General features: G+C 30.2%; 3 protein-coding genes across 5 annotated transcripts in view; 2 read left to right on the top strand and 1 right to left on the bottom strand.

Annotated features, from left to right (window-relative positions):
• The window catches only part of LOC127735188 (unconventional myosin-If-like), a 58024-nt gene extending 51344 nt beyond the window's left edge, over window positions 1-6680 (top strand). For 2 of the 3 annotated variants that reach the window (XM_052245305.1, XM_052245304.1), the window contains 3 exons: window positions 945-977; window positions 2348-2526; window positions 4052-6680. In XM_052245305.1, coding sequence (XP_052101265.1) covers window positions 945-977; window positions 2348-2526; window positions 4052-4128 — 289 coding nt within the window. In that variant the 3' untranslated portion in view covers window positions 4129-6680. The remainder of the gene's footprint in view (window positions 1-944; window positions 978-2347; window positions 2527-4051) is intronic. The other variant, XM_052245307.1, reaches the window with a different exon arrangement.
• A 1594-nt stretch (window positions 6681-8274) lies between these two features.
• LOC127735207 (complement C1q subcomponent subunit B-like) lies at window positions 8275-11390 on the top strand. Its single transcript, XM_052245334.1, has 3 exons — window positions 8275-8375; window positions 9870-9944; window positions 10937-11390. Exons 1-3 carry the CDS (start codon window positions 8303-8305, stop codon window positions 11170-11172), a joined length of 384 nt encoding a protein of 127 aa, XP_052101294.1. The 5' UTR covers window positions 8275-8302; the 3' UTR covers window positions 11173-11390.
• Window positions 11391-14148: 2758 nt separating this feature from the next.
• Window positions 14149-24684, bottom strand: LOC127735203 (metaxin-1-like). Its single transcript, XM_052245329.1, has 8 exons — window positions 24588-24684; window positions 22988-23063; window positions 21905-21987; window positions 20297-20389; window positions 18275-18454; window positions 17826-17902; window positions 15213-15370; window positions 14149-14600 (listed from the first exon to the last, which is right to left on the bottom strand). The coding sequence occupies exons 1-8, from the start codon at window positions 24669-24671 to the stop codon at window positions 14365-14367; spliced, it is 987 nt and encodes a 328-aa protein (XP_052101289.1). The 5' UTR covers window positions 24672-24684; the 3' UTR covers window positions 14149-14364.
• Between the last annotated feature and the right edge of the window lie 135 nt (window positions 24685-24819).

The following is a 24819-nucleotide window of genomic DNA, read 5'->3' as shown; positions in this document are numbered from 1 at the left end:
AGATGCATCATGGGTTTTGACTATTTTTATATTTTGTACTTATACCTCTGATTTCAATTTGATTTCTGATTTTATTTGCTCAGAGCCGATTTTTTTACAAATGTGCATGCAGTCTGTTTAAGTGTTGATATAAAAATATAAAAATATATGATTTTATGAAATCAAATAGTTTCAATGACTTTTATTTATTGATTGTGTATGCCCTTTTATAACTACAATTTTTTATTAATATTATCGGTACATTATTAGAATATGCAGCCTTTTTAAATACCCTTTCAAAAGGGGGATATATTTCATTAAGATACAAGTTAATGTGATATATACTTTTAAATATTTTATTGTTCTGTTGGATCACTTATTTTGGCTTAACTTACAGCTGATATTTCACTTGAAATTACAAAAAAAAAATTGTTTTGACATTTCCCACAGAGTATACAGACAAGAAACTTTTTTGACAAGATATGATTAAAGAAATGACAAAATACTATTAATATCAGTACATTTTCAAATTTACTATTAAGGTCCATCAAACTTGACCTACCAGAATTTTTCTCTGACCTATCAGAAAATTATCAATGAGTCAATTAGTCAGATTGCTTTTTCTTCTGGATGCCTTTTGGGGGTAATTTCTACTTTCTAGGGCCAGTTGAAGCAGTCTTGGACTGTTCTGGATCAAGATAAAAAAATCTCTGGTGAAATAATGTTTTTAGAATTTAATGGGAACAACTTTTCCTCACCTTACTTATGACTTTGTCAAGTGAGGTGGGATTTTTTTTCTTCAAATATAGGTCAAGAAATTTTTTAATTTAATCAAGTTTATTTCGAGATCTTTGTTGCCTGCTAAATGTCCATGCTTTTCATCATTCTAGGTCTGTTAGTTTTTTCAACTTTCTTCTTTTTTTTTTGAGAATTTTTTGTTGATAACCCAATATATTTTCTACAAGGCTGCGACATATTGACGAGGAGCGTATGAATGAGTAAGTTTGCTGTTTTCTCCTGTTTGTTCTGATCTACACAGAAAGGTCCATGCACTAGAATACCGTGTTAAATGTTTTACTAAATTTTTTTGTGCAGTATGGTTCGCCTTCAATTGTATGCTGCTTTGAAAATTAATACACAGTGCATGGATCTTTCGTCAGTAGTTGACTCTCATTTGATACTAGATTTCAAATAACAAATTTAAAAAACTTTTTTTACTGACCAGTTTTGATAAATTTGGCTTTCAGTATAAATTTCAATATTACTGTTAACATATAATTTGATATATGTGTATGTTTTATTATTGACACAGAAAATTCAATAGGTGTGTATTTTATTTTTTTCTTCGAAATTATATTTATTTGTTTTTTCAACAAAATTTATTTATTTCATAATATGGCAGATATTATTTATTTCATCCCCTAGTAGTAAAAATATCCTCATTTTTGCTTTAGTAATCATAAGAATAATTATTTGACATGATTATTAGTGGTGAACATGTGTTGTTGGATTGCTGTACATGTTAATGTCTCACAGATTGCTTGATGTGGCCTAGCCTGAATGAAAATGGAAATAATGTGGCGCTGCTTGATAGTCTTTATCTGCTAATTTTTTTTTCTAGTTAAATGCAAATTCACAAAATGTGGTTGCAGATTATGAAGAATTGAAATAAGACTTAAATATGTTTGACAATACATCTGTCTTTGTACAGTTTTGTGCGAGACCAACTAAAAAATCTTTTACTTTTGCATTGATTTATTTTTTTTTCTTTTTTTTTTTTGGTGTGTAGAAAAATCTAGCTTATTTTTTTAGAAAAATTGTCTCTACCTGAAATTTAAAAAAATCAACGATAATAATTCCCTTCCTACAAAATCTAGCAATAGTTTAATTTGTGTCGGAAGTATTTATTTCATATTTCAGTTCACGTTAACCCACTAGTTTTGTGTTTGCATGCATTGCACCCTATACTTTGAACAAATTCAATAATATTGAGTTTGTTCATGGTATAAAATCATGAGTTTTGAAATGGTGAGGATTATGCTGACAGCTGCGAAGGAGACTATAACCTAATAAAATTCTACATTATACCCATATTAAATACAAATTATTGAAACGTTAATGTGTATAAGTTACATTTTCTACCATGTGGCCGTTGAAGGAGTGGATGGCAATACATTGTACATCTTTGTAGGGTTTTTTTTTTTTTTAATAATACTACAGTCAGATATTACTAATGAGATTTTATTATAAAAATAGGTTTAAATATTAGCATATTAAAACACAGGACTTAAGATATGTTGAAAAATATGAAATACTATTTCATGGAGTACATTTTATGTCCTATCATTCTAACTATTCTAAATTTCAGTGTACAAAGAAATAAAACAGCTTCAAAGAAGCCACCACCAGGAGCAGGAAGACCTAAGCCCCCACCGGCACCTAAACCTAAAGCATTTCCTCAATGTCGCTGTCTCTATGCCTATGATGCTCAGGACACTGATGAGCTTAGTTTTAATGAAGGAGATGTCATTGAAATTGTCAAAGAAGGTGAGATCTTTGAACCCTAGTATGTCGAGCTGACCATTTTAATGTAACACAAGCCATTGTATTTGATGTACAATTGTGTTATGAAGACATACATACCTGCCTGAAAAAATATCTTCTAAATTAAAACTTTGTGTTTTTTTTTTAATACACTCTCTGTATGCAGAAATTTTTCACAAATTAGGTCAATTTGTGCAATTCATATCAGGATGGTATGAATAACAATATCTTCTATATCTGGATTTTGGGCTACTAATTATGGATGTTAGAATAAACAAATGGAGTTAGGGCATGATTGCCAATGAGACAGCTTTCCACTATAGACCAAAGGATGAAAAGGCACTCCACAGCCTTCAACAATGAGCTAAAATTAAAAGCTATGAAAGACATGACAAAAATTGAAAACAAGTCAAAACAAAAACAATTAAGGCAGACAAGTTACTTTTTCTCACCATTAAGTAAGTGAGTCAACCTTTATACCATTTTGATGACATCACAAGTTATTGTACTTGATGTTCAGTGATGTCATAAAAGACAAAATATCCACCTGAAAACTATCATCTATATTTTAAGTTTTTATGTGTTTCATAATTAAATGAATTTTTCGGATACCTAGTACAGATATTTATTCCATTGCATATCAAATACGGAAACAAGTTATAAACATACAACATCTGCTACTAGAGAATTCATGAAAATAAAATGAAAATTCACTTTTGTGTTAACATTTAATAAGTCCATAATTTTTACATCTTTTTTCTGTGGTCATCTTTTCGTTAGAATACCATTTACCCGGTAGATTCTGTCAATGTTTTAAATGGTAGCTTATCCAATCACATGTGATAGTGATATTTTTGTCACCAAATAGTTATGTTCACCATTTAGAGACAAATTAAGGATATGGATCAAGATTAATTTCGGGTTCCAGTAGGGTACCCCCCTTAGGTAGCAGGGTTACTTTAAAAAAAGCCTCTGATCACCAGGTCACTTTTTAGCCAATTTGAATAAGTCTTAAAAGTAAGGGTTTGAACATTTTTAAAGAGGACAGTTCACAGGTCATTTTTAGGTCAGCTATCAAAACTGTCCAAGGTCACTAAATTGAATTTGACCATGTTGATGCCACTAATTTATCTGTATTCAAAAGACTTAAAACTAAATTTAGTGTTTGTATCATTATGGATTAAGGTCAGCTAAGACTTAGCTTTACAAAAGTGAAAAATGAAGCACTGTGGATTCATTTATTTTTGTGGGTACCAATTTTTGTGGAATGAGGAAAACTTGCATATTCATGGATATTTAATTTCGTGGTTTTGGCAAAGTCTGCATACATTCCTTTAGGAAATTTATACTTCGTTAAACAATTTGAATTCATGGTTCCCCTGTACCCACAAAATCCATGAAAATTGGTATCCAACGAATTATAATGAATCCATAGTAGCTTGATATGTAACATTAAATGTTTGAAAAAATATCATTTATCTCATCGTTTTAAAGAAGAAGTACTGATAATCACTTTTGTATAATTTAGATCCAGCTGGCTGGTGGACAGGGAAACGACATGGAAAACAAGGGCTATTTCCTGCAAACTATGTAGAGAAGCTATGAGATGGACTTTAGTGTTACATACTATCCAAAATCTTTATTGACTGGGTTAAACTATCTAAACTGTAGTCTTTCCTTGTTAAAATATTTTATATTTTATCGCCTGATACCATTATGACTTACAACTTTAAAAGTGCTGAAATGATATCCGAAATATTTGTTAACTAAAATGAAGCATAAACTGTGAATTAGTCCCTTTTCAGAGGTTTTTAAGGATCTAGTCGATCAATGTTCAATGTCTCTCCTAAGTTTCTAAATTGCAATACCAGTAACTTACAAAACAAACATTTTACAATATTTATTGAGAATCGTTAAAGTTTTCTCTCTATATTGATAACATGTCTGTGCTCGGTGCAAATTCAATAGATAAGTTACTGATTGATACAATTTGTGCTGGAATTAGTCCCCTTTTGTCGCCATGTTGGAGGATAGGAATGCCCTTTACCGTCAGTCGTCAAATGTTCATTTTCGACTACCGTTAGCATCAAATTGGTTAAAATTTTATATTGATTCGTCAAAATTTCCTTATTGTGATTCGTCAGAGGTCTCAATTAATTAACTGTTATCGTTATTTTTGGAAAGAATTTAACGTGATTTGTCAAAATCAGTCGATTTTTTTATCGTCATAAAGAAAGCGTACATTTTATTGTCATGCACCAAAAATTACCGTTAACGTCATTTGGCAAGATTTTTTACAGTTATTCGTCATGAAGGTACCCCCATTACGACCCTAATGTTGGAGGTCTATGTGCAGAAATTCCTCCATATTTTAATTTTGGATTTTTTAGCCCTGCTTGAATCATCACTACAATCTAGTAAGGATCTCTTATCAGACTTGTTTGTACCGCATGTTTTAATTTGGTCAGTCATATAAGAAAATCAACCGTTTATCCCTCCAAAATGGCAGCCAAGGGAAATAACTCAAACTCAAATTATGTCATATTGAAACCTATCCATAAGTTTGTTAATGATTAAGTATAAATCTCCACTTGTGTATAACATGTCACCTCATTTGCTATGTTGATATGATCTGATGATATTCTGACTGCTTATTTTCATATTTTGGTTGTTAAATCATGCTTTTAGAATCCATTTTCTTTAACATTTTTACTCTTAGTATAGTTATTTCAAGGGTAAGGAGTAGCTAAGTTTTTTCTGTTCCATGACACCAATTGCTAAAGACACTGCTGAAAATGTAAAAAAAAAAATTTTTTTCCAGTCAACAACCGTTTTTTTAATTAAGAAAACTACTGTTTGAAGTATGCATGTTAATAAGAGTTACTGCCCCTTGTTATATTTCATATCAGCAAGAGTCATTGGGTTAGGGTTCCTTTTTGTGTTAACAGTTCTAGTCTTATCAGGTAGGAATTGTTATAGTTACATTCCAGTATAAATTAATTATGTATTAGGTATATTTTGTAGGCAAGTTTTTAATTATTTTGTATATTTATTTTTAATTTATTCATTAAATATATATTCATACTGCTAGGTTTTTTTACCCACTGTTTCATAGAAAATGTATTTATTCTTCTAACAAATCAAGTGGGATTTTATTAGCTGCAGGACCATATGTCTTATTGTCCTTAATGATAATTATTGGTATTTGTGGACCATAGCTCTATTGTCGGCACAAATCAGAAATCACTACCGGCTTAAAGACTATGGTTCTGAAGTTAAGATTTAATACACTAAGAATTTTCATTTCTGTCAATTCATTGTTAGTTTTGTAGTCATAAGAAATAATTTTATAGAGTTATTTCTAGGATAACCTTGAATTGAAGATATTACTCTTTAAATATCAGAATTTCAATAGTTAATATGAGCAGACTTTTTACATTGTGTGGCTGACGAATCAGTGTTGATTTTGAAGAGTTGATAATTAGAAAATCAGTTTTTGTAAATTTGTAGATGAAATTTATATTGTTTAAGAGAACAGCATAAGAGATCTGAAAGTACTGAGATTTATAGACTTTTGAGATGGATACTTAAGGTCTAGTTGCAATAAATGGCAATGTCACAGATTTTTAGAAGTTTTGCACACAACTTGATCATTTTGAACTTTTATTGAAAATTAAAGAAATTTTTACATGATCTGTTTTATATTTGACAGAATGATGTAATGAAAACTCTGAAAATAGATACAAATATAAGAATGCACATTACCAGACATTAATGTTATCTTGATTATAATCAAAATGATCTTAATCATAAAATTAAGCCATTGATTAATAAAAAAGTTGATATATTACATTGTACAACCAAACATTTTTGTTTTCACTATGTGAATTAGTTATAAAGTCACCAGAATTGCATTTTGTGCACACAGGTAAATGAGTAAAAAAATCTCAGAAAATGTCCAAATAAGTGTAATTTTGTAATACTTTGAAATTAATAAACAAAAAATCATATTTTAAAAAACTTTCATAGAAGAGGACTTTTATAATTTTTCATTCAAACATATTTTGAAAAATACATTTTTTTAGTTAAAATTGAAAAATGCCCTTATGTAACTTGACCTTTTCAAATATTGCATTTATTTCTTCAATTTTGAAGTCATTTAAGGTGGTACCTAACACTACAGGGAGATAACTCTGTAAAAATCAGCTAAACGTTTTAATTACGTTGTATTGTTAAGGAAATATTAAGCTTCTCAATGATCAAAATTAGTGTTTGTCAAACTGCTATATAACCAACGAAATTTTTCTGATAAAGTGGTTGGTTCAAATTTTTTGAAATTTTTATATTTTTGTCAAAGGGTCAAAGTAAACATTTTGTCAAAATTTTATGAAAATTAAACGAGCCAAATTAATATTAGTCAAGGTGTTGGGTACCACCTTAATTATTTTAGAAGAATTTATAAACATAAATCTTTCATTAATGTATTGTGAAATGATAACTTAAATGTATTTTCTGCATGAGAACAACAATCTTTGTAGGATTTATTCATTGCTTTGATATCATTAAAGAATTGTCAAACATCTCATGTATCATTGATGTCATGGGTTCACTCATCAGATTTATTCATGGCCATTAAAAATTAAAAAAAAATTAAAATTAAAATCCATTTATAACAAAATTAAGACTATACATACTGATATTTTAATCTAATAAAAGTATTTAAGTTTATTTAATCATAAGACATTATTTTTGCTTTTGGGAGGAATTATTTGTTGATAAATTTTATTAATTTTGATCAAGAAAATAGATGGTGTTTTCCCTCTGATGTCAAACATTCCATTGTATATCCTTAAAATTATACATTTATGGTCCTATTTTGACATTATGTTTTCTGTAAATATAATGAAAATGTGTCTTAAAAAGTTCAACAAAATATTGAGAACTGGCCTTCAGTCATTAAAATTTGAAGTACAATTATTGTACTCAGACTAAGAATTCAACCAATCTAAATGGTGGATTTGGTGTTTTGAGCACAAATTTTGTACTCCATCAACTTTTACGACCAAGGGCCCTGAACTAAAGAAGAATATGCAGCATTTTTGAATTATATTATGTGATGTCCAATCAACCATGACTGTTACATGATATTGTTATTGTTTTATCTTTGTTAATTTGTATCATAAGTTGAATTACGTTTCTCAATAAGAATCTGCAGATATATAAATATATATATTTGATTTTTAAATATGCTTGTTATGATATTTTATAAACATTTTATTGTATAAAATATTCATTGATTAAAAAATATTTAAGCATTTATTTTTATTTTTATTTTTCATCTTTATATCATGGCATAAAATTTATATATCACCTTTATATTTATCTATTTGCTTAAATGGTTTTCTAAGATGAAGAGGTATCGATATTATATTTTGTACCCCAAAACCTTATACAAATTCCATTCTGTTTGTCAGGAAAGTATTACAATTTATAAGTTTGTATCTGTATAACTGAGCAGAAAGTCTCATTTTAAGAGAGAAACGTTAATTCCTGGAGACTTCTCAGTTGATCTATAGTTATCACTTTGCATCAACGTATGGATTGAAACCCAACACTGCAATAGCATGATTAAAAAACTTAAGAGGTGTAATATTTCAGTAATGGTTCTATGGCATGCTATCAAAAAAGGTGGAAAGCAGGTTTCACACGAATGCAGTAAGAGTTTATTAAATGCTTTTTGTCAGTAAATAGTCGAGAAGTAATATTCTTTGAATTCAAAATGTTTGTTTTCATCTACTTTTCTGTTTGGATTTTGTGCAGAGAAATCACCATGATTCATGGATCAGAGTTGGGTATGTAGCTTATTTGTTATGCCCCTGCCTCTAGGTGAAGGGGCATTAAGGTTTACCCTTGTTTGTCTGTACATACGTCCCGAAAATAGTTTTCGTTCTCTAACAAATTAGTTTGCTTTAACCAAATGTTATAAAACTTCTACACAATGCTTATTACCACCAAACACAGATCAAGTACAAATTTTGGTGGTGTTTATTTCACCATTCTCGAGTTATGTCCCTTTATAAATGAAGAAATTGCTGAATTTTTCGTTTCTGCATTAAGTTTCAAAAGAAAATAAAACGTCAATAGGTTTGAATCAGTACATTACTCTTGCAAATTAACAAGCTGGGGCATCTGTGTCCCATGGTCATATTCTTCTTTATTTTAAATTAAACGGGAAAGTTGGGTATACTTTAATAAGATTGAATGATTGTTGCCTGCTTAACAGCCAGTGGCAAATATTTCATATTTAGGACAAATACTTCAATAAGACAACAACACAATAAAAGACATTTTGAGGTAATTAAACAATAAACAAAAGTGTAGGTACCATATTTCAAGCTTTAAAAATTAGTCTAAAAACAAGGAAGTATTTGAATCTGGAATAATTTTGAATTCTGGAAAATTGATAAGAAATGTATGATGAAAACTAACCAAACTAAAGAGGGTTAGCCATGCGTGCATGGCTAGGATTAATTTTACTTTCACTGATATTTCAGTATGAACTAACTAACCCCCCTTAACCCTCCTAAATTGGGCTAGTTTTCCACGTACATTTCTTATCAATTTTCCAGAATTCAAAATTATTCCAGATTCAGATAATTCCTTGTTGAAATAAATTGTGGATAAACCAAAGATCTGCCATCCACTTTAAATTCCTTATTAGAAGATAAAATATGGAATAAAAATTAATCATGATGAGGCTCCTGATTTGAGACCACATTAATGGGAGTTAAACTAATTTCATGGATACTTAATCCTCCTCTAGATATCTTGGAATAAGGAAATGATTTGTTTTTACTATTGGCTTGCCTGCTAAGAATTGTCATTGAAGTTAGACACACATATGCTAATTAGGTGACAGCATGTTTGTGTAAAAAACTACATTTCTGAAGAAAAGCTGGATAAACCCTATCTTGCATACAGATGCCTTATCATATGAAGTTTCCCTTAAAGTACATGTTGGTTGTCCTTGACCTCATGTTTATGGTTCTTTAACCAGTATTAAGTTTTAGTGATTTAAGCAGGTAGGTTTTTAAATTACTATTATTAATAGGTATGTCCTATGAACACCTGACTTCACCAATGCTTTTTGGGGTTCATGATGCTATATTTTAGATTTGTATATGTTTTATTATTGTTTATAGATATAAGAAGATGTGGTATGAGTGCCAATGAGACAACTCTCCATCGAAGTGTTTGTCTTTTTGGTCATGATGTTCTGTTTTTATTTGACTTTTGATCGTCCCCCTTGGTATCCTCTCTCTCTTTATAATGTTTTTGTTTTACAGCCTGTTCAGAAAAATCGAACATTGTCAACAAACTAAAATTATTGTGTGATGGATTAGACACAGGTAAAGAATCTGGTAAGTCAAGCTTGATTTATATATTCAACATGTCTGAAACTGATGTCACCAAAGTTTCCAAACACTAAATGATCCCAGTGTTCAATGTCATTTTTTTTGGATCAAGCAACCAGCCAAAACAAATCATTTTCTTTGTTTTGTTTCCACTACGCTAGTAGACTTTCTGATAGTCTGAGGCAAAAAAGCAAACGCCAAAAATATTCCAGAAAATCTTTTGAAAAGTAAGAAATTAAAGACTTTTAGGGGAACTGAACATATCCAATACATATGGTCATAATGTAGGTTGTAAATCATTATTTGTTTTTAAAAATTGATGTAAAAAATAGTATCAAACTATATGGCATAGTTAATTCATTGGTGTGTTTTTTTTCATGGCTGGCAGGAAAGTTTTGAAAATTTCACTCTACAAAAATATAAAAAATATTAAACATTGTTTAATCAATAAAAAAAAGTTTAGACCTATGAAAAACTTGTAATTTCAATCATAATGGGCAAAGGAGAGGTTAGCATACACTGAAATAATTGCATCGTATGTCTCTTTAATGTGTATAAAGGCCAGAAATGTCACACGTTTGATCTAGTACAAACACAATATTAAAGCTTGCTTCACAAATTAATTTTATGAGATTGGTGACTTGATGAATTTCTTAATAATAACTAAAAGACAGGTTTTGACGTAATATGAGTTTGAGTTATTATGGAGGGATAAAGGGTTAATTTTCTTATTTGTCTAACCAAATTGAAACATGCAATACAAATAAACCTGATAAAAGATCCTTACTAGATTGTAGTTATGAATCAAGAAAGGCTAAAAGAAATTTAAATTGTTTAACTTTTTCTTAAGACTAGCTGTCAGTATAACAAGTTGAATTTGGTAGATTTATGATGGAATTTGTGCACTTTGACCTCCAACATGGTGACAAAAGGGAAGTAACTCTTGCTCAAATTGTGTCAATTTAAACCTAACTATTGCTCAGACTTCTTATTTCCAGGAGATTACAATACCAGTGTTAGTGCATCAGGTTTTTCAGCCTCTGTAAGTAGACCTAAATATGTGGTGAGAGGACATATTGTAAGATTTGACAAAGTATGGAGCAACATTGGAAATAATTATGATCTACAATCTGGTGTATATACAGCCCCGAAAGATGGTGCATATCATTTCTCTTGTTCAGTAATGTCTGGTGGTAATAAAGCGATTCGTGTAAGTCTGTGGAAAATAACCTAAAGACTGTTTCATCTTATTCTTACGATTCTAACAGTGGAACATTGAACTTGGTACTCGACTTGAAAAAAGGAGACAAAGTATGCATTAAACAAGATCATAATGAAAACTACATATATTCTGAACCTGAATATAACTTCAGTATGTTCTCTGGTTTTCTCATTTCATGAGTAACCAAGTCAGAATTATGATGCAGATAAGAATCCAATAAAATACATTTTTTGATACTATTTGTATGTTGTCTATTTATTCTTAAATAATTGAAAATAAAACCATACTGTGTATTTGTTCAAGTGATAAATCAAGCTCGAGTTGACCGCAGAGAAATTTGACTTGATGTGATAGTAATAAGTGTAAAGATAACTTAATTTTTACACAATACTAATCTTGAGACTTGTGTATTAATAGATGGCTGAAATTTTAAAAAATAATTCAATTCTAGAAGAAAATGACCAACTTTTGTAAGCTTATCTAAACAAATTTTCAGAATGAGCATTGCTGTCACGAAACATCTATCATCTGTCCTGCATTGTCTTCAAGACATCATGTGAAATGCCAAATTTTAGTTTTAGATTTAAATGAAACCCAGTATGACCTGCATCATTCCTGCTATTTCTAGTTTCAAAGACTTTTTATTTGACCTGATGAATTCCTGCTATATTTAGTTTAAAACAAACCTGATTTGATCTGAATAATTCCTGAAATGTATCAAAGTTCAAAGAAACAGAATTTGTTTCCATATATACCTCATTGATTGCTGCTAAGTTGAAACCTTATATGACCTGAATCTTTCTTGCAATGTAAAATTTTGAAGGAACCCTATTCATGAGCAGCCAGACTTTGGGCAATTTTCAAACTACAAACTGTGTTCTCTGTCAGTGCAAAAACTTATGGAAGGAGCAAGTTTTGATATACATTGGCTTGCATAATATTGTCAGTTAATTACTACATAATGTACAGTACCCCATGCATGTGCCTCTCTCTCTGATAATTTTAGCAAAGGCAGTTTGCCTTTTAAATGAGTTGTTTCCCTTAGAAAAAAATATATAAAATTGACAACAAAGTCTGTCATTTTAAAATGAACATTTAATGATGCCACTGACACAACCTAGTCTGATTCATATCTTAAATTTATTATAAATTGTAAAGGATAAAACTTCCGACAAACTCAGCCATTTCAATTTCCCTATTCTAAGCATTACCACACTTCATGCTTTATTTATGATGCTTAAATGAATTGTATTTCACAATAGACTATTTTCATATTACCGACTTTTGACTCTGGATTATATAATTTGTCGACTGGTTACCTTGGACATCATGGTACTCGGTCAAGTAAGAGCAACCAAAATAAGTAAAATCAAACATATAATCGGTGTAATTTGAGGGGAAAGTTTACTGTTTTCCGATGATTTTGTAGTGAAAAAAAATGTTAATCAGGTAATTTTCCCCCAAAATTGTACCGATTGAAAGCTTGGTTTTACTTCTTTAGCTTGCTCTTACCTGACTTAATACCATGATGTCCAAGGTAACCAGTCGACAAATTATATAATCCGGAATCAAAAGTCGGTAATATGAAAATAGTCTATTTCCATGAGGTTGTGCCTAAAGGTCATCATCAGAAGTTGTATGATCTTAAGTTCTTCACACAAATAGTGTCTCCTAAAATTCGGGAGGCTAACATCAATATTCCATAACAATAACCATTCTCAGATAGGATCCAATTCAATGATGGACATTTTAAATAACTGGCTTTGACTACAGGAGAATGTGATAGTTATCACATGTACAGTAGCATATACTTAACCATGTGAAACACTTCACATTTTTATGATTTTCTAAGATTTTGTTGTCAGTGTTGTCTGTTGTGTGGTTAGCTGTGGAAACATAGCTCTTATGGTCCATAGGACGTTTTTGTATTTGCTGACCATGGTTTGCCAATAGAAAGAACTATCCCAAGGATCGTAAGAGCTACAGTTTCCCGCCTATTGTTTTTGCATGTTATATCTGTTTTGATTGGCCATTTAAACCTAATTTATCCCATAAAAATCTTGAAGATGACCTCTGATTTTCTTTTAGTCTTTAGTTGCAATGAAGGATAGAATTTGTAGGATGATTTTAAAAGTTTATATGAAATCGAACAATTCATCCCACATGTATTCCTTCTAAAATATATGCAACTGTTATCATAAGAACAGAGTGTACTGCTTAGGTTAATGTATGAACACTTTAAACTTGCCACATGTTGTCAGCTTTTTAGATCCTTGTTGAAGACCTTTAAGCACTCAAGACATAGAAAAATAATAAAGGCAATGTTCCTTGTGATAAATTGGCTATTTCCTATATAAAAAATAAGGAGATTAGATTATGATTGCCAATGAGACATCTATTCACCAAAGTTCAAATAAAGTGGATGTAAGCAATTATAGGCAACTGTACGGTCTTCAACAATGAGAAAAAACCATACCATATAGTTGGCTATAAAAGGCCCCAACATGAAAAATATGAAACAATTCAATTGAGAAAACTAACGGACTAATTCATAACAAAACAAATATGACAGACATGAACCAACGACAACCACTGAACTACAGGCTCATGACTTGAGACGGGCACATAAAGAATGTGGGTGGGGGGGGGGGGGGGGGGGGGGGGGGGTTAAACATGTTTGTGAACACTCATATTTTCTAGTATTTTATCACATTTTGAACACACTATCATTTGTTTTCCTACCTTTGTGTGTCCTTGAGGTGGAAAATAATGTTTCTGAGTTCCACCATATTAAATAAAGTATTTTGGTAAGAATGACCCTAAAATTGCTATGAATATAAAATGGGCTGCTGTGGATTCATTATTATTTGTGGGATACCCATTTTCCTTGATACAGGTAAACCATGAATTTAAAAGTTCAACAAATTCTTAATTTTCTACAAGTTTGTATGATTAAAATCCTTGAAAATAGATTTTTTTCTCAATCCACGAAAATAAATGAATCCACAGTATTAGGTTATGTCCAAACAGCATCTTACATCACAAACAAACTCATCCAACATGAAAAAAATATACACAGGTACTTTTTTATAAAAATTTAATGTTTTACATCCTGGTTCGGAATGAGAATTACATAACAATGGACTATTTTGATATATACTAAAAGTTTTGATATATACTAAAAGAACTAGAACTAGCAGTTCCTCAATCGTCATCTCCCCCTCCTTCATCATCACCAAAAACACCAGAAAATCCATCATAATCTCCTTCATCTACTATTACAACACCTACAAGGCCACTTATAAATGCATATCCTATCATTGAAGACAAAGCAAACAGTGCTGCAAGAATCATGTTCCTTCTTTTGTTGGGGAATTCTAAGGAATCTACTTGTTTCTTTTCCCTTTCTTCTAATTCCCTTTTTCTTTTTTCTTCTAAATCTGAAATATTCATTGTTAAAATTGTAAGCAATAAAATTAAGTTTTTGACACAAAAATTATATCTCCCCCATTTCCTTCTAACCAATTTAAGTCGACAGATACTATGAATTTTTACTGTTAATACAGATATCTGTCTCACCTCTGTATCCTTATCACAAACTTTAACAGTTATTTGTTACTGGCACCAGAAACAGCACAGTTAAATCTAACTACTGCAACAGTACATTCTCATTGGTTTATGCCTGTCTTATTTGTTTTTCGTAAATTGTTTTGTTATAAAGTAGGCCGTTAGTTTTCTGGTTTGAAATGTCTCACATTTTTCATTTCTTTTATAGCCGACTATACAGGAAGGGTTTTCTCATTGTTGAAGGCCGTAGGGTGGCCTATAATTGCTTACATCCACTTCATTTGAACTCTGGTGGATAGATATCATACACAATCTTCTTATTCTTATATATGATCTGCACAAAAATTCACACCTGTTGGACAGACAGAAAACATAATTAATCCAATATGTTTATTGTCGTTGGCCATATAAAAATAGAAAATAAGATGTGGTATGTGGCAGAATCAATATATCCCCCACCTAGCAAGGTATACATATATGCTTACCTTCTGGAGACATTGGTAAATATTTATTCAAGATACGATTACATAATCCACTTAAATTAGGACATCCTTTTACATGGTTAGCTAATTGACTGTTTGGTAATGGTGCCTTCAGTAATGGTGCTACATAACCAAATACCAAAGCATCTAGTGATGATGGTCTGAAAAGGCATTGAAAAATATGTTTCAAGTTCTTATTACATTTACGTTTCTTAAGGACACTTTTATTAACTGCAGAAATAAGTTTTACTAGTAGTACAACATTCATACAAAATAAGTAAACCTGTATTTCTAAATTTAAAATATCAGGCAGAAATAAAATATTCCAACAAAAAGAATATCAAAATAAAATCACAGACTTGAAAGGTAGGGTTGCATAGAATGCTTCATAAGCAATAGAAAATTGTCTATAATGAACAATATACATGGAAATAAAAGTACTAAAATTAGGGAAAAATCTTCAAATAACTCCATAATGGGATGTATTAACTGCAATAGGTGTGCAAACATTTTGTAAATTTGAAAGATCTGGGTTGAAAACTGCAGGAGTTCTCTTGATTGCACAAAATTGGTACCCTGTTTTGAAAATATTGCTGAAAATGAGTTACAAAATATGAAAAAATAGAAAAAAAATCCTTAAACAATTCCAGAAAGGTATGTGTAGGTGCAGTATTTCAATATGTGTGAAATCTTTCTGTGAAACTTCAGAAACCTGTCCAAAAAGGTGTGTTTGTGGGAAAAATGTGAAAATAATTTTTCGATTTGACAGCACACATTTGATTATCATTTCCATCCATTCATATCACCTCAATGCATAAAAAAACATTTAGAGCACAATTTAAAAACAGCTTGACAAGGGATGCCTTTTTCAAGCCTAATGCAGCTATTGGATTTTGATAAAAATATTGCTGTAATTGTAAACTTTGATAGATTGTTTTGTAAATAGACAATATAAACAATTATTCAATCATGTTCATCTTCTTCTTAAAATGAACTGTTTGAATCCAATCCTTAAGCAATTTAGCAAGTGGTTTCATCACTTGAGTAAAGTGGAAAGCTTCTATCTAATTATCAAATAAAACTGCTGAAAAAAGACAATGTTTTATAGCCGCAATATTGTTTTTACCTTATTAAAGGACAAAAGTCAAGGTCATAGAAAGTCAAACAGCACACAGTACATCATTGTCTTGAAGTAATGTAGCTGCAGGTGAAATATCATGACCAGCTGGACGAAGTCAAATTTCTATCGACTCACAAAAAAAGTTAGTTGGAAAGATCACATATGTCAAGATATTTCTCAAATCCTTTTTTTTTTTAAACCTATTTTGTTTCAACTTAAATTCATTAAAATTCGTCAAGAGCCCTTTTATAAATCAAGAGTTATAATCCTAAATAAACAGCTGCGCCATGAGCGCATGATACGCCTGTCGCTTTTTTTAAAGAATAATGTTCCATAACTCCTCAATGTCATATCAGAAATTTTAAAAAAACTAAAAGGAGGTTATTAACCAGTGACCAAAGTTTCATGAAAACTGCTCAAAGCACTTTGAGTTACTGTCAGAAAACTGGAAAATCGCCTCTTTTTAAATGAATAAAACCCCATAACTCGGAAACGTAAATTCTAAAATTTATATAAATCGACAGGGAGCTCACGTCAATAGATATAAATAATTCATCAAAGTCTCATGAAAACTGCTCAAAGCATTTTGAGTTATTGTCCGAAAACTGGAAAAAAAACCTTTTTTAATGAATAAAATCCCATTAACTCAGAAGCGTAAAATCTAAAATTTATAAAAATTGAAAGGGAGCTCAAGTCAATAGATATAAACAATTCAGCAAAGTTTCATGAAAACTGCTCAAAGCATTTTTGAGTAATTGTCCGAAAACTGGAAAATCCCCCTTTTTCAATGAATAACACCCCTAAACTCGGAAATGTAAAATCTAAAATTTATAAAAATCGAAAGGGAGCTCATGTCAACAGATATAAACAATCCAATTAAGTTTCATGCAAATTGGTTAAAGTGTTTTTGAGTTATTGTACGACATGTTGATGACGAACAGACGGACAGACAACGGTATACCATAATACGTCCCATAAACGGGCATATAAAAACAAGTTCCTTCAAACTTTAAGTCAGTCTTTCAGCCAATGGAACCTTGACAGGTGACCTTGAGAAACCCCAAATATGAAATGATTTCTCCTCTCCCGTAGGAATAACATTCCAATGTATTTACTAAAGATCTGATACATCCTTATAAAGATATCTATCAAAAAAAGTTAAGGAGAAATTATAATACAACCACTTTTTTATCCCTTGAATTTGAAAATAAAAAAAGTAATGTAGAATTAGCAATGAATATCTTTGAGATGTGAACAAAATATTAGTATGTATGTCAGATACCAAAATTAAAACTCTCTTACATATTTGCTTCAGGTCTTCAAAGGGAAAAATTGCAAAAACTGACAAAACAGCCTCATTTGAGATAGTCATTAATTTAAAAAGAGATTTTGGTACAAGACATCTTTTATAGAGGTGTTACCTAAATGAAATATCTCTTGATGTAGAATCATTGCTCATATCCTATTTTAACAAAACTATGTAAAAAAGAACTTACTGGTCCCCAAAGAAAAAATCATTTTCACCTAATCTGTACGATAAATGATTTAAACATTCCTTGGCTTCTTTATATACCTGAAAGGAGAAGTAAAATAGGTACAGATTGATATATATACTGCATTTCTGTCTAGACATCTTTGTAGATTAGATATACCCCTTTTATACTTAAAAACCACCAATATTGGTTTTCCAAAGCTTATTAAGCATGGTAATGTGCCATACCCTTTTCTGCAAAATATTTTCAAATGATAATGTGTCATGCCCTTTTCTTTTAAATATATTTCAACAATTTTATCATGCTCTGATTTTTATCCAGTAAAAATAATAAGTAATGTTTCATTTTTTAAAGTTATTTTTAAATCTATGTACATTCACAATACATAGCAGACAATGATTTCATTCATTTCCAAGTGAATAGCAAAAATTTATAAGTAAAACTATACTTACCAACATTTCCACTTCTTCATCATTGATGACATCATTTATTCTGGGTGCATATATATGTTGCTTTGCAGCTCTCTGTATTCTTCCAGGAACAAAATAATTTAAAGGGAATGGCGAAGCTTTTGCATAAAATGGTCTGGTAATTTCTACATATGTGTCTGTGTCCACCCACCAATGATGTAACTGAAAATAATCAAAACGTAATATTAAAAAATTAAAACTGACCATACCTAGTAGGTCTGATGTGATTATCATTGGAATTAAAACTATTTTGAGATACAAGTGATTTTTTAAAGGCAGTGCCTTAATGCCTTTAATGGCATCAGGCAATAGCCATTTTGTTTCTACTTTGGGGGTAAATATGTCACCATTGAAATCCCGAAAAGTGGAATTCTTTATCCTTCTTTTAGTGATATTCTGTGTTTTTTATTGTAATTCGTTGACATTGTAAAGTAAAGAATCGAAAACAGTGTTTTTTGTAAGTTTTCAAAATTTACTATAGAGTTGCATTTTGCATTATGAGCAGTCAACTGATTGATATACTGATATTACTTAAAAATCCGTGTGAAAGAGTTCGGGTTTATTTCGAGTGGTATTTTAATCTTTATTTGTTTTTAAGATCGTTTCAGTTGTTGATATAACAATGAAAAGTCGACTGATCTATGCTTAATAGCCATTTTTCTTTTTTTTAGCAAAATGACTTTATTAATGCTTAAATATAGGACTTTTCATAATCCAACCATACTTTTAATCACTATCTGAAGCAAGTTGACATCCTTCTCAAGTTTTCAGACTTACATACATAACAAAAACATGGTACTAAGTATGATTTTTTCACTAAGTTGGACATTGACAATCACAAACAATAATTGGTGACCTGGCATGGTCAGTAATTGTTTTGCTCAGAGTAATTTTTTGAAAAATATTGACTTTCTTGGAAAGAGTGGATACACTCAAGATGCATTATATAACTCAATGTTTTTGAGATAAATTTTGCACCAAGCCATCAAGATGAACTGGAATGTTTTGTTTTTTTAAACTGTGAATAACCACAAATAGTGAAAACAAAAATTGACCCTAAATATTCAGATGCACTTTTTTGAGTACAAATAAAAAACGATTTGGTTTCTCAAAAAAGTCAATTCTATGTTGCTCTGTAGGTGGTAAAATTTTAATTTAAAAGATATTAGTGCATTAATATACTCGTGCAAGAATATGTTCTTTGGAAATGCAATGTAGTATTACCATTTTCATGCCATAATAATTGAAAAATGTATTAATATCTTGATATTGTTAGCCTTTTCTGAAAAGTAATCCAGATATTATTGTGTGCATTTATTATTGCCATTTTTGAAGAATTATTGCAAATTTAGGAAAAGCTACATACAGATATATGTATTTGATATCAGAATGTGAGCTCTTATTATTGCGATACTCCAGAAGTCGTGTTATTCGCATTAATAGAAACCTCGCAATAATTTCTGAATTTACAGTATGTTTGATTATAATCAATCTGTTCTGTATGTTATAGTCGCTCATTTCCACCTTCATTGATTTGATTTTTGGTGTTTTAACGCCACTTTAAAGCACCCATTTTGGGCTATTTCTTGGCGGCCAGTTTTTATTGGTGGAGGAAGCCAGAGTGCCCGGAGAAAACCACAGACCTTCGATAGGAAAACTGACAATCCTAGTCAATTAAGATTGGAGTCGAGTGCACCCGCACGAGCTGGGTTCGAACTCACAACCTCAGTGTTGAATGGCTAGTGATTACAGTAGTAACTACTTAGACCACTCGGCCACTGAGGCCCCCCTTTCCACCTTCATGACTTATTGCTTAAATGTAATGAGCAATAAAACAAGTGCTACTAGTGAAGCAACTATAGTCTTTTATCTAATGTTTTGTTGATGGTCTTGTCTTTTCTATTGGGTATGATGTTGTTTTTTTCTTCATTTTATTGATTTTGGTTATCTACTGTACCTTTTTTTTTTTTTATAGAACTTCATTAAAAAACAAAAATGACTTACATAGGCAGGAAGCAATTTTTCTTCTATCAATGCAGAAAATGCAGATATGTCAGCTAATTCTTTATTACTAAAACTTTTGTCCACTCCAAGACCCTGAAAAGAGTACAAATATGTTCTTTATTTCAACAAGAAAATTATGTCAATATTGCCTATAGTATGTGCTTTGAGATAATATGAAAATATGATTTCATATGGTTCTAGTATTTCTGATTTGTCAATAGTTTTATGAAATATAAATCCAAAATTATCGGAAACACACATTTAAGGGTTGATCAATTAATTTAAAAAAAAAGATTTACTGCTACAAAAATAATATGTTAGTACCTGTTAATTTAACTATGTAGTAATTAAATGGACTGATTTTTTTATTTTTTGTAGTTCTATTGGCATGTGAAGTTTACCTAGTGCATGGATGTGCTTTGGTCAAGGATTTTACATGCATGACAATAAAACTTTAAAAAATGCATTTCATTATCAAATGTACCATTGGAATTTAAAAGGGTAAATCTGATGAAGATTAATCCAGAAAATATCTTAGATTTTAAACATTTAATGTTAAATAAATAACTTGAAAGCAATGAACAAGCATCAGTTACATAAGTATGTTCTTTTCACATTTATTCAATGTAAAATAATACTAGATCTAAAAAAAAAGAAAGATACCCCTCGCCAAGCAATACTATTAGTATATGAAAGCAAGTCAATTAGATTATCCTCCCTTTAACATTTTAGACCAGAATTATTTTCCTTTGACTTTTATCCTTAGTGTTTTACTATGTCGTTTCATCAAAACCAGTGTAGCTGTTTAAGAAGAGTTGAGCTTTCAAGGTATATGAACAGACACACAGTCAGACTACCGGTAATTGATTCCAATATACATCCCAAAGTTGTGTTTCATGTGGTAAAAAAAATATTTAAGTAAAAACAAATTGTGCAAAATAATTGACTACTGTTTATTGTTAGAAAATAAATGAGCACAGGGCTTTAAAACTGTCATTTGTAATCACTTCTTGATAGTTGCTTTATGAATGAATATCACATGTCTCTACTGTGTAAGAATATCATCTTCACTCAATGACAACAAATTAAATGATTATATCACATATATTTTCAATGCAAAATAAGTAGGAGAAAATTGCATATCTGAGAATGTGTAACAGATCCATGTAAATAAAATACACCTGATTTTGAAGAAGGCGAAAATATAACCTTGTTTAATCTGCATAAGAGTTCCTTTTGTAATTGTATATAAGCTTTACCTTAATTTTTTAAGGAGAAAATACTGCCAGTTTAAGATACTTTAAGAGTTTCGTTTGTAATTGTATAAAAGATATACTTTACTTTTCAAGTAGGAGAAAATATTTCCAGTTTAAAAACACTTTAAGGGTTCATTTCTGTAATTCTGTATAAAATATATATCTGATTTTTTTAAATAGGAGAAAATATTGCCAGTTCAAGACGCTTTAATTGACCTTTTTTAAGACGCTTTAATCGACCTTTTTTGTAATTGTGCTTTAAATATTCCTTATTTTTTAAGTAGGAGAAAATATTGCCAGTTTGATACTTTAAGAGATCCTTTTTGTAATTGTATATAAGATTTTCTGTTACCTGATTTTTTAAGTAGGATAAAATATTGCCTAATTGAGATTCTGTAGCATATCCATGTTGTAGCACTGGTAGATTGTGTTTTGCTGAAAAAAACAAATAAATATATAAAGATATACATGTATATTGTCATCTGAACAAATTAATTATTTAAATAACTACATTTTCTTTTGATTAAGAAACAATCAATTACTTAAAAAAAAATTATCTGAACAATTATTGTATTGTGTATTGCTATGTGAGAAAGTAAATTATATAATTCCTGATTCCAAGTAAAATGATGGTCCAAAATACTTGGAAATTTAAAATTTGTTGTAAATTTAAAATTTGTTGCAAATTTGTATAACATTTTGAAATGTACAAAAATGCTACATTTATCATATATATGTGTATTGCTATGTGAAACAGTAAATTATATAATTCCTGATTCTAGGTATTAAATGTAATTCTCGATATTTTGTAAACAAAATTAGATTATATGAATTCGACATTGACCATAGAAGAGAGTCTTTTTCTAAACACCTCCAAGAACACTGTTTTACTTGTTTTTGAATCTCCTTTGTTACCGGTTAAAGATATCTAACTTTTTCAAATTGTTATATATACATGTAATCATTGATTTGGTCAATTTTGACTGAGGCAATCCAATGACTTCTTACTGTTGTTATCTCCCCTTCAATACTATAATAAGTTGCATGTTGGTATAACATTACCCATATATTGAAATTAAGGTCAAGGTCATGTTTTAAGGTTTGCTTGGTATTACCTTTTCCGATGAAACTATCCACTAAAGGCTCTAAGGAGCCTGTATCATTCACCCAGATTTTTGCATTAGGTTGTTGGAATGGAATGAGAATATTTAAAAAAAAAAAAAAAAAAAAAACTCCTTTAAATACCCTATTTATAAAATATAAGCAAAGAAGATAGAATGCTATTCAAAAATAAAAAAACAAAAAAGTAATGTATTATGATTGTGATCTGTAGTTTAAACAATGCAAATTTCAAAATGTCATGATAATGACAACCTTAATCATTTCATCTTTGTACAAATAAGATAAACAATATAATTTTCAACTAAATACAAACCTAGTGATGACTGAAATACATTTGTCTGATGACTTTTCTGTACTTTAGTTGGAAGACCAGAAAATTTACAATATGCCTACAAATAAAAAAAAAAGCATTATTGACTAATGTATTTATCAAATTCAGAGCTCTTTCATTAATGACTTTAACAAAGACACTATTATTTTCATATTTACATAATCATACCTACATCATTTTCTATTAACAAGTTTATAAAAACAAGATTTTTCAAAGAAGATATTATAATTACAGTACTACACATCCACAGAAGTTGACTGTTTTCAATTTTCATATTTTATGCTTGATCTTTAGAAGCTATGGTAATTGTTTCCCATCTACAATAACAAAGTAATGAAAAGGTTTTTTTTAGAAAAGCATGAAATACAATGGATCTTGTATGAGGTAAACTCAAATTACAGATGCCCTTTAAACATATATATCTATTAATGATTAAATCAATGTGAAAATAGAATATAAAAATTTAAAACTTAAAACAATGCTTAACAGTGCATGTAAAAAAGTCTCATAGCAGCTGGTTCACATTGTTATCCTACATGTATAGAATAAAGTTCTTAGCAAAAAAGTAATATAATTGTAAGGTAATTAATTACATTAAAAAGGAATGTAATTGAAATGTAATTAATTACTTTTGCATATTATTGAGGTCTGGTTGATATTTAAAATATTACAGCTAGGTCAAATTAAATAGAAAAAAGAAGAAAAAAAGAATTTTTTTTTTGTTCGGTAGTGTGCCAACGGACAGTGACCAAGTATGGCCGAAATGACTATTGCTAAAGTAGTAGAGTGACCAAAAAACATTTTTCATTTACATTGTGATCAAATACATCATAACTATTTCAATATTTATTGTTATAATAATAAAGTTTATTACATTGGTTTCAATGAATTACATTGATTTCCCAGTGAAAAAAAAACATGATAATTTCACATGTGAAATAAATGTGGTTATTTCACTCCTCTCACGTCATACAACAATAGGCGTTGTCCAGACGTCGAAAACGTCCAATCAAAACAAATTGTGAATGTGTAGAAAAAGATATAGTTCCTTACATTTTCTACTTTAATCTCATAAAAAAACCATTTGCCAATGTAATAAAAAGAATAACTAATCAAAGAATTCAAATATCGAAAAATATTCAACTTGTGATCGAACAACACTGATAATTAACTCATGCGCTACGCGCATTCATGAATTAATGTGTTGTTCGGTCACTCGTTGAATATTTTTCTCTATTTGAATTCTTCGATTAGTTATTCTACAAATAATCAACTGTGAAAAATTTTTTAAAACCCATAACTACAACTGTACTCACTGAGAATTGAACCTAGGACCCCTGGCACATAAGCCACCATTCTACAAACTGAAATAAATAAGTCGTGCAGCTTAGCCAGCTAATATAAAGCGACTAAATTTGCTAGGTTAAGGGAAGTACCACTTCACAGTGTCAATGAAACACATGTGTTCCAAGACCAAGTACTGCACATCTGCTTCGTGTTCAATAACACATACTGCAAGAGTTTGTGTCAACTCAATTCAAAGTTGGTTAACAGAAGGGCGAGATATTAACTATTTGCTTACCCAAACTGCAAGACACTCGTTGTCAACTGATGGCAAATCCCAGTTTCCTTTCCAAACTTCAAGGTTAAGCACGTCGTCTGTCATGTTTACAATTATGCGGAATAATAATACCGGAAGTGAAAAGAATTTGTTAATTTCGCTTCTTTCAGATTAGAAATCAATCATTATTTCTCTTGAATTATGAAAAACGGAATTTTTTTATTACTTTTATGAAGAAGGTTATATGCGTTTC

The sequence above is a fragment of the Mytilus californianus genome, unplaced genomic scaffold (assembly GCF_021869535.1).
Source record: "Mytilus californianus isolate M0D057914Y unplaced genomic scaffold, xbMytCali1.0.p SCAF_3, whole genome shotgun sequence".
Taxonomy (NCBI): Eukaryota; Metazoa; Mollusca; class Bivalvia; order Mytilida; family Mytilidae; genus Mytilus; species Mytilus californianus.
Note: the sequence above shows the minus strand (reverse complement) of the source record. Positions and strands in the feature narration are given on the sequence as shown.

Excerpts from the sequence above, each read along its gene's own strand:
- LOC127735207 (XM_052245334.1), top strand. The coding sequence starts at position 8,303 with ATGTTTGTTTTCATCTACTTTTCTGTTTGGATTTTGTGCAGAGAAATC. Across the intron at positions 8,376-9,869 it reads GATTCATGGATCAGAGTTGG|CCTGTTCAGAAAAATCGAAC; the intron begins GTATGTAGCTTA and ends TTTGTTTTACAG. Across the intron at positions 9,945-10,936 it reads AGACACAGGTAAAGAATCTG|GAGATTACAATACCAGTGTT; the intron begins GTAAGTCAAGCT and ends TCTTATTTCCAG.
- LOC127735203 (XM_052245329.1), bottom strand. The coding sequence starts at position 24,671 with ATGACAGACGACGTGCTTAACCTTGAAGTTTGGAAAGGAAACTGGGAT. Across the intron at positions 21,988-22,987 it reads TGTATTTCAGTCATCACTAG|CAAAACACAATCTACCAGTG; the intron begins GTTTGTATTTAG and ends TGTTTTTTTCAG. Across the intron at positions 17,903-18,274 it reads ATGAAGAAGTGGAAATGTTG|GTATATAAAGAAGCCAAGGA; the intron begins GTAAGTATAGTT and ends TTCTCCTTTCAG.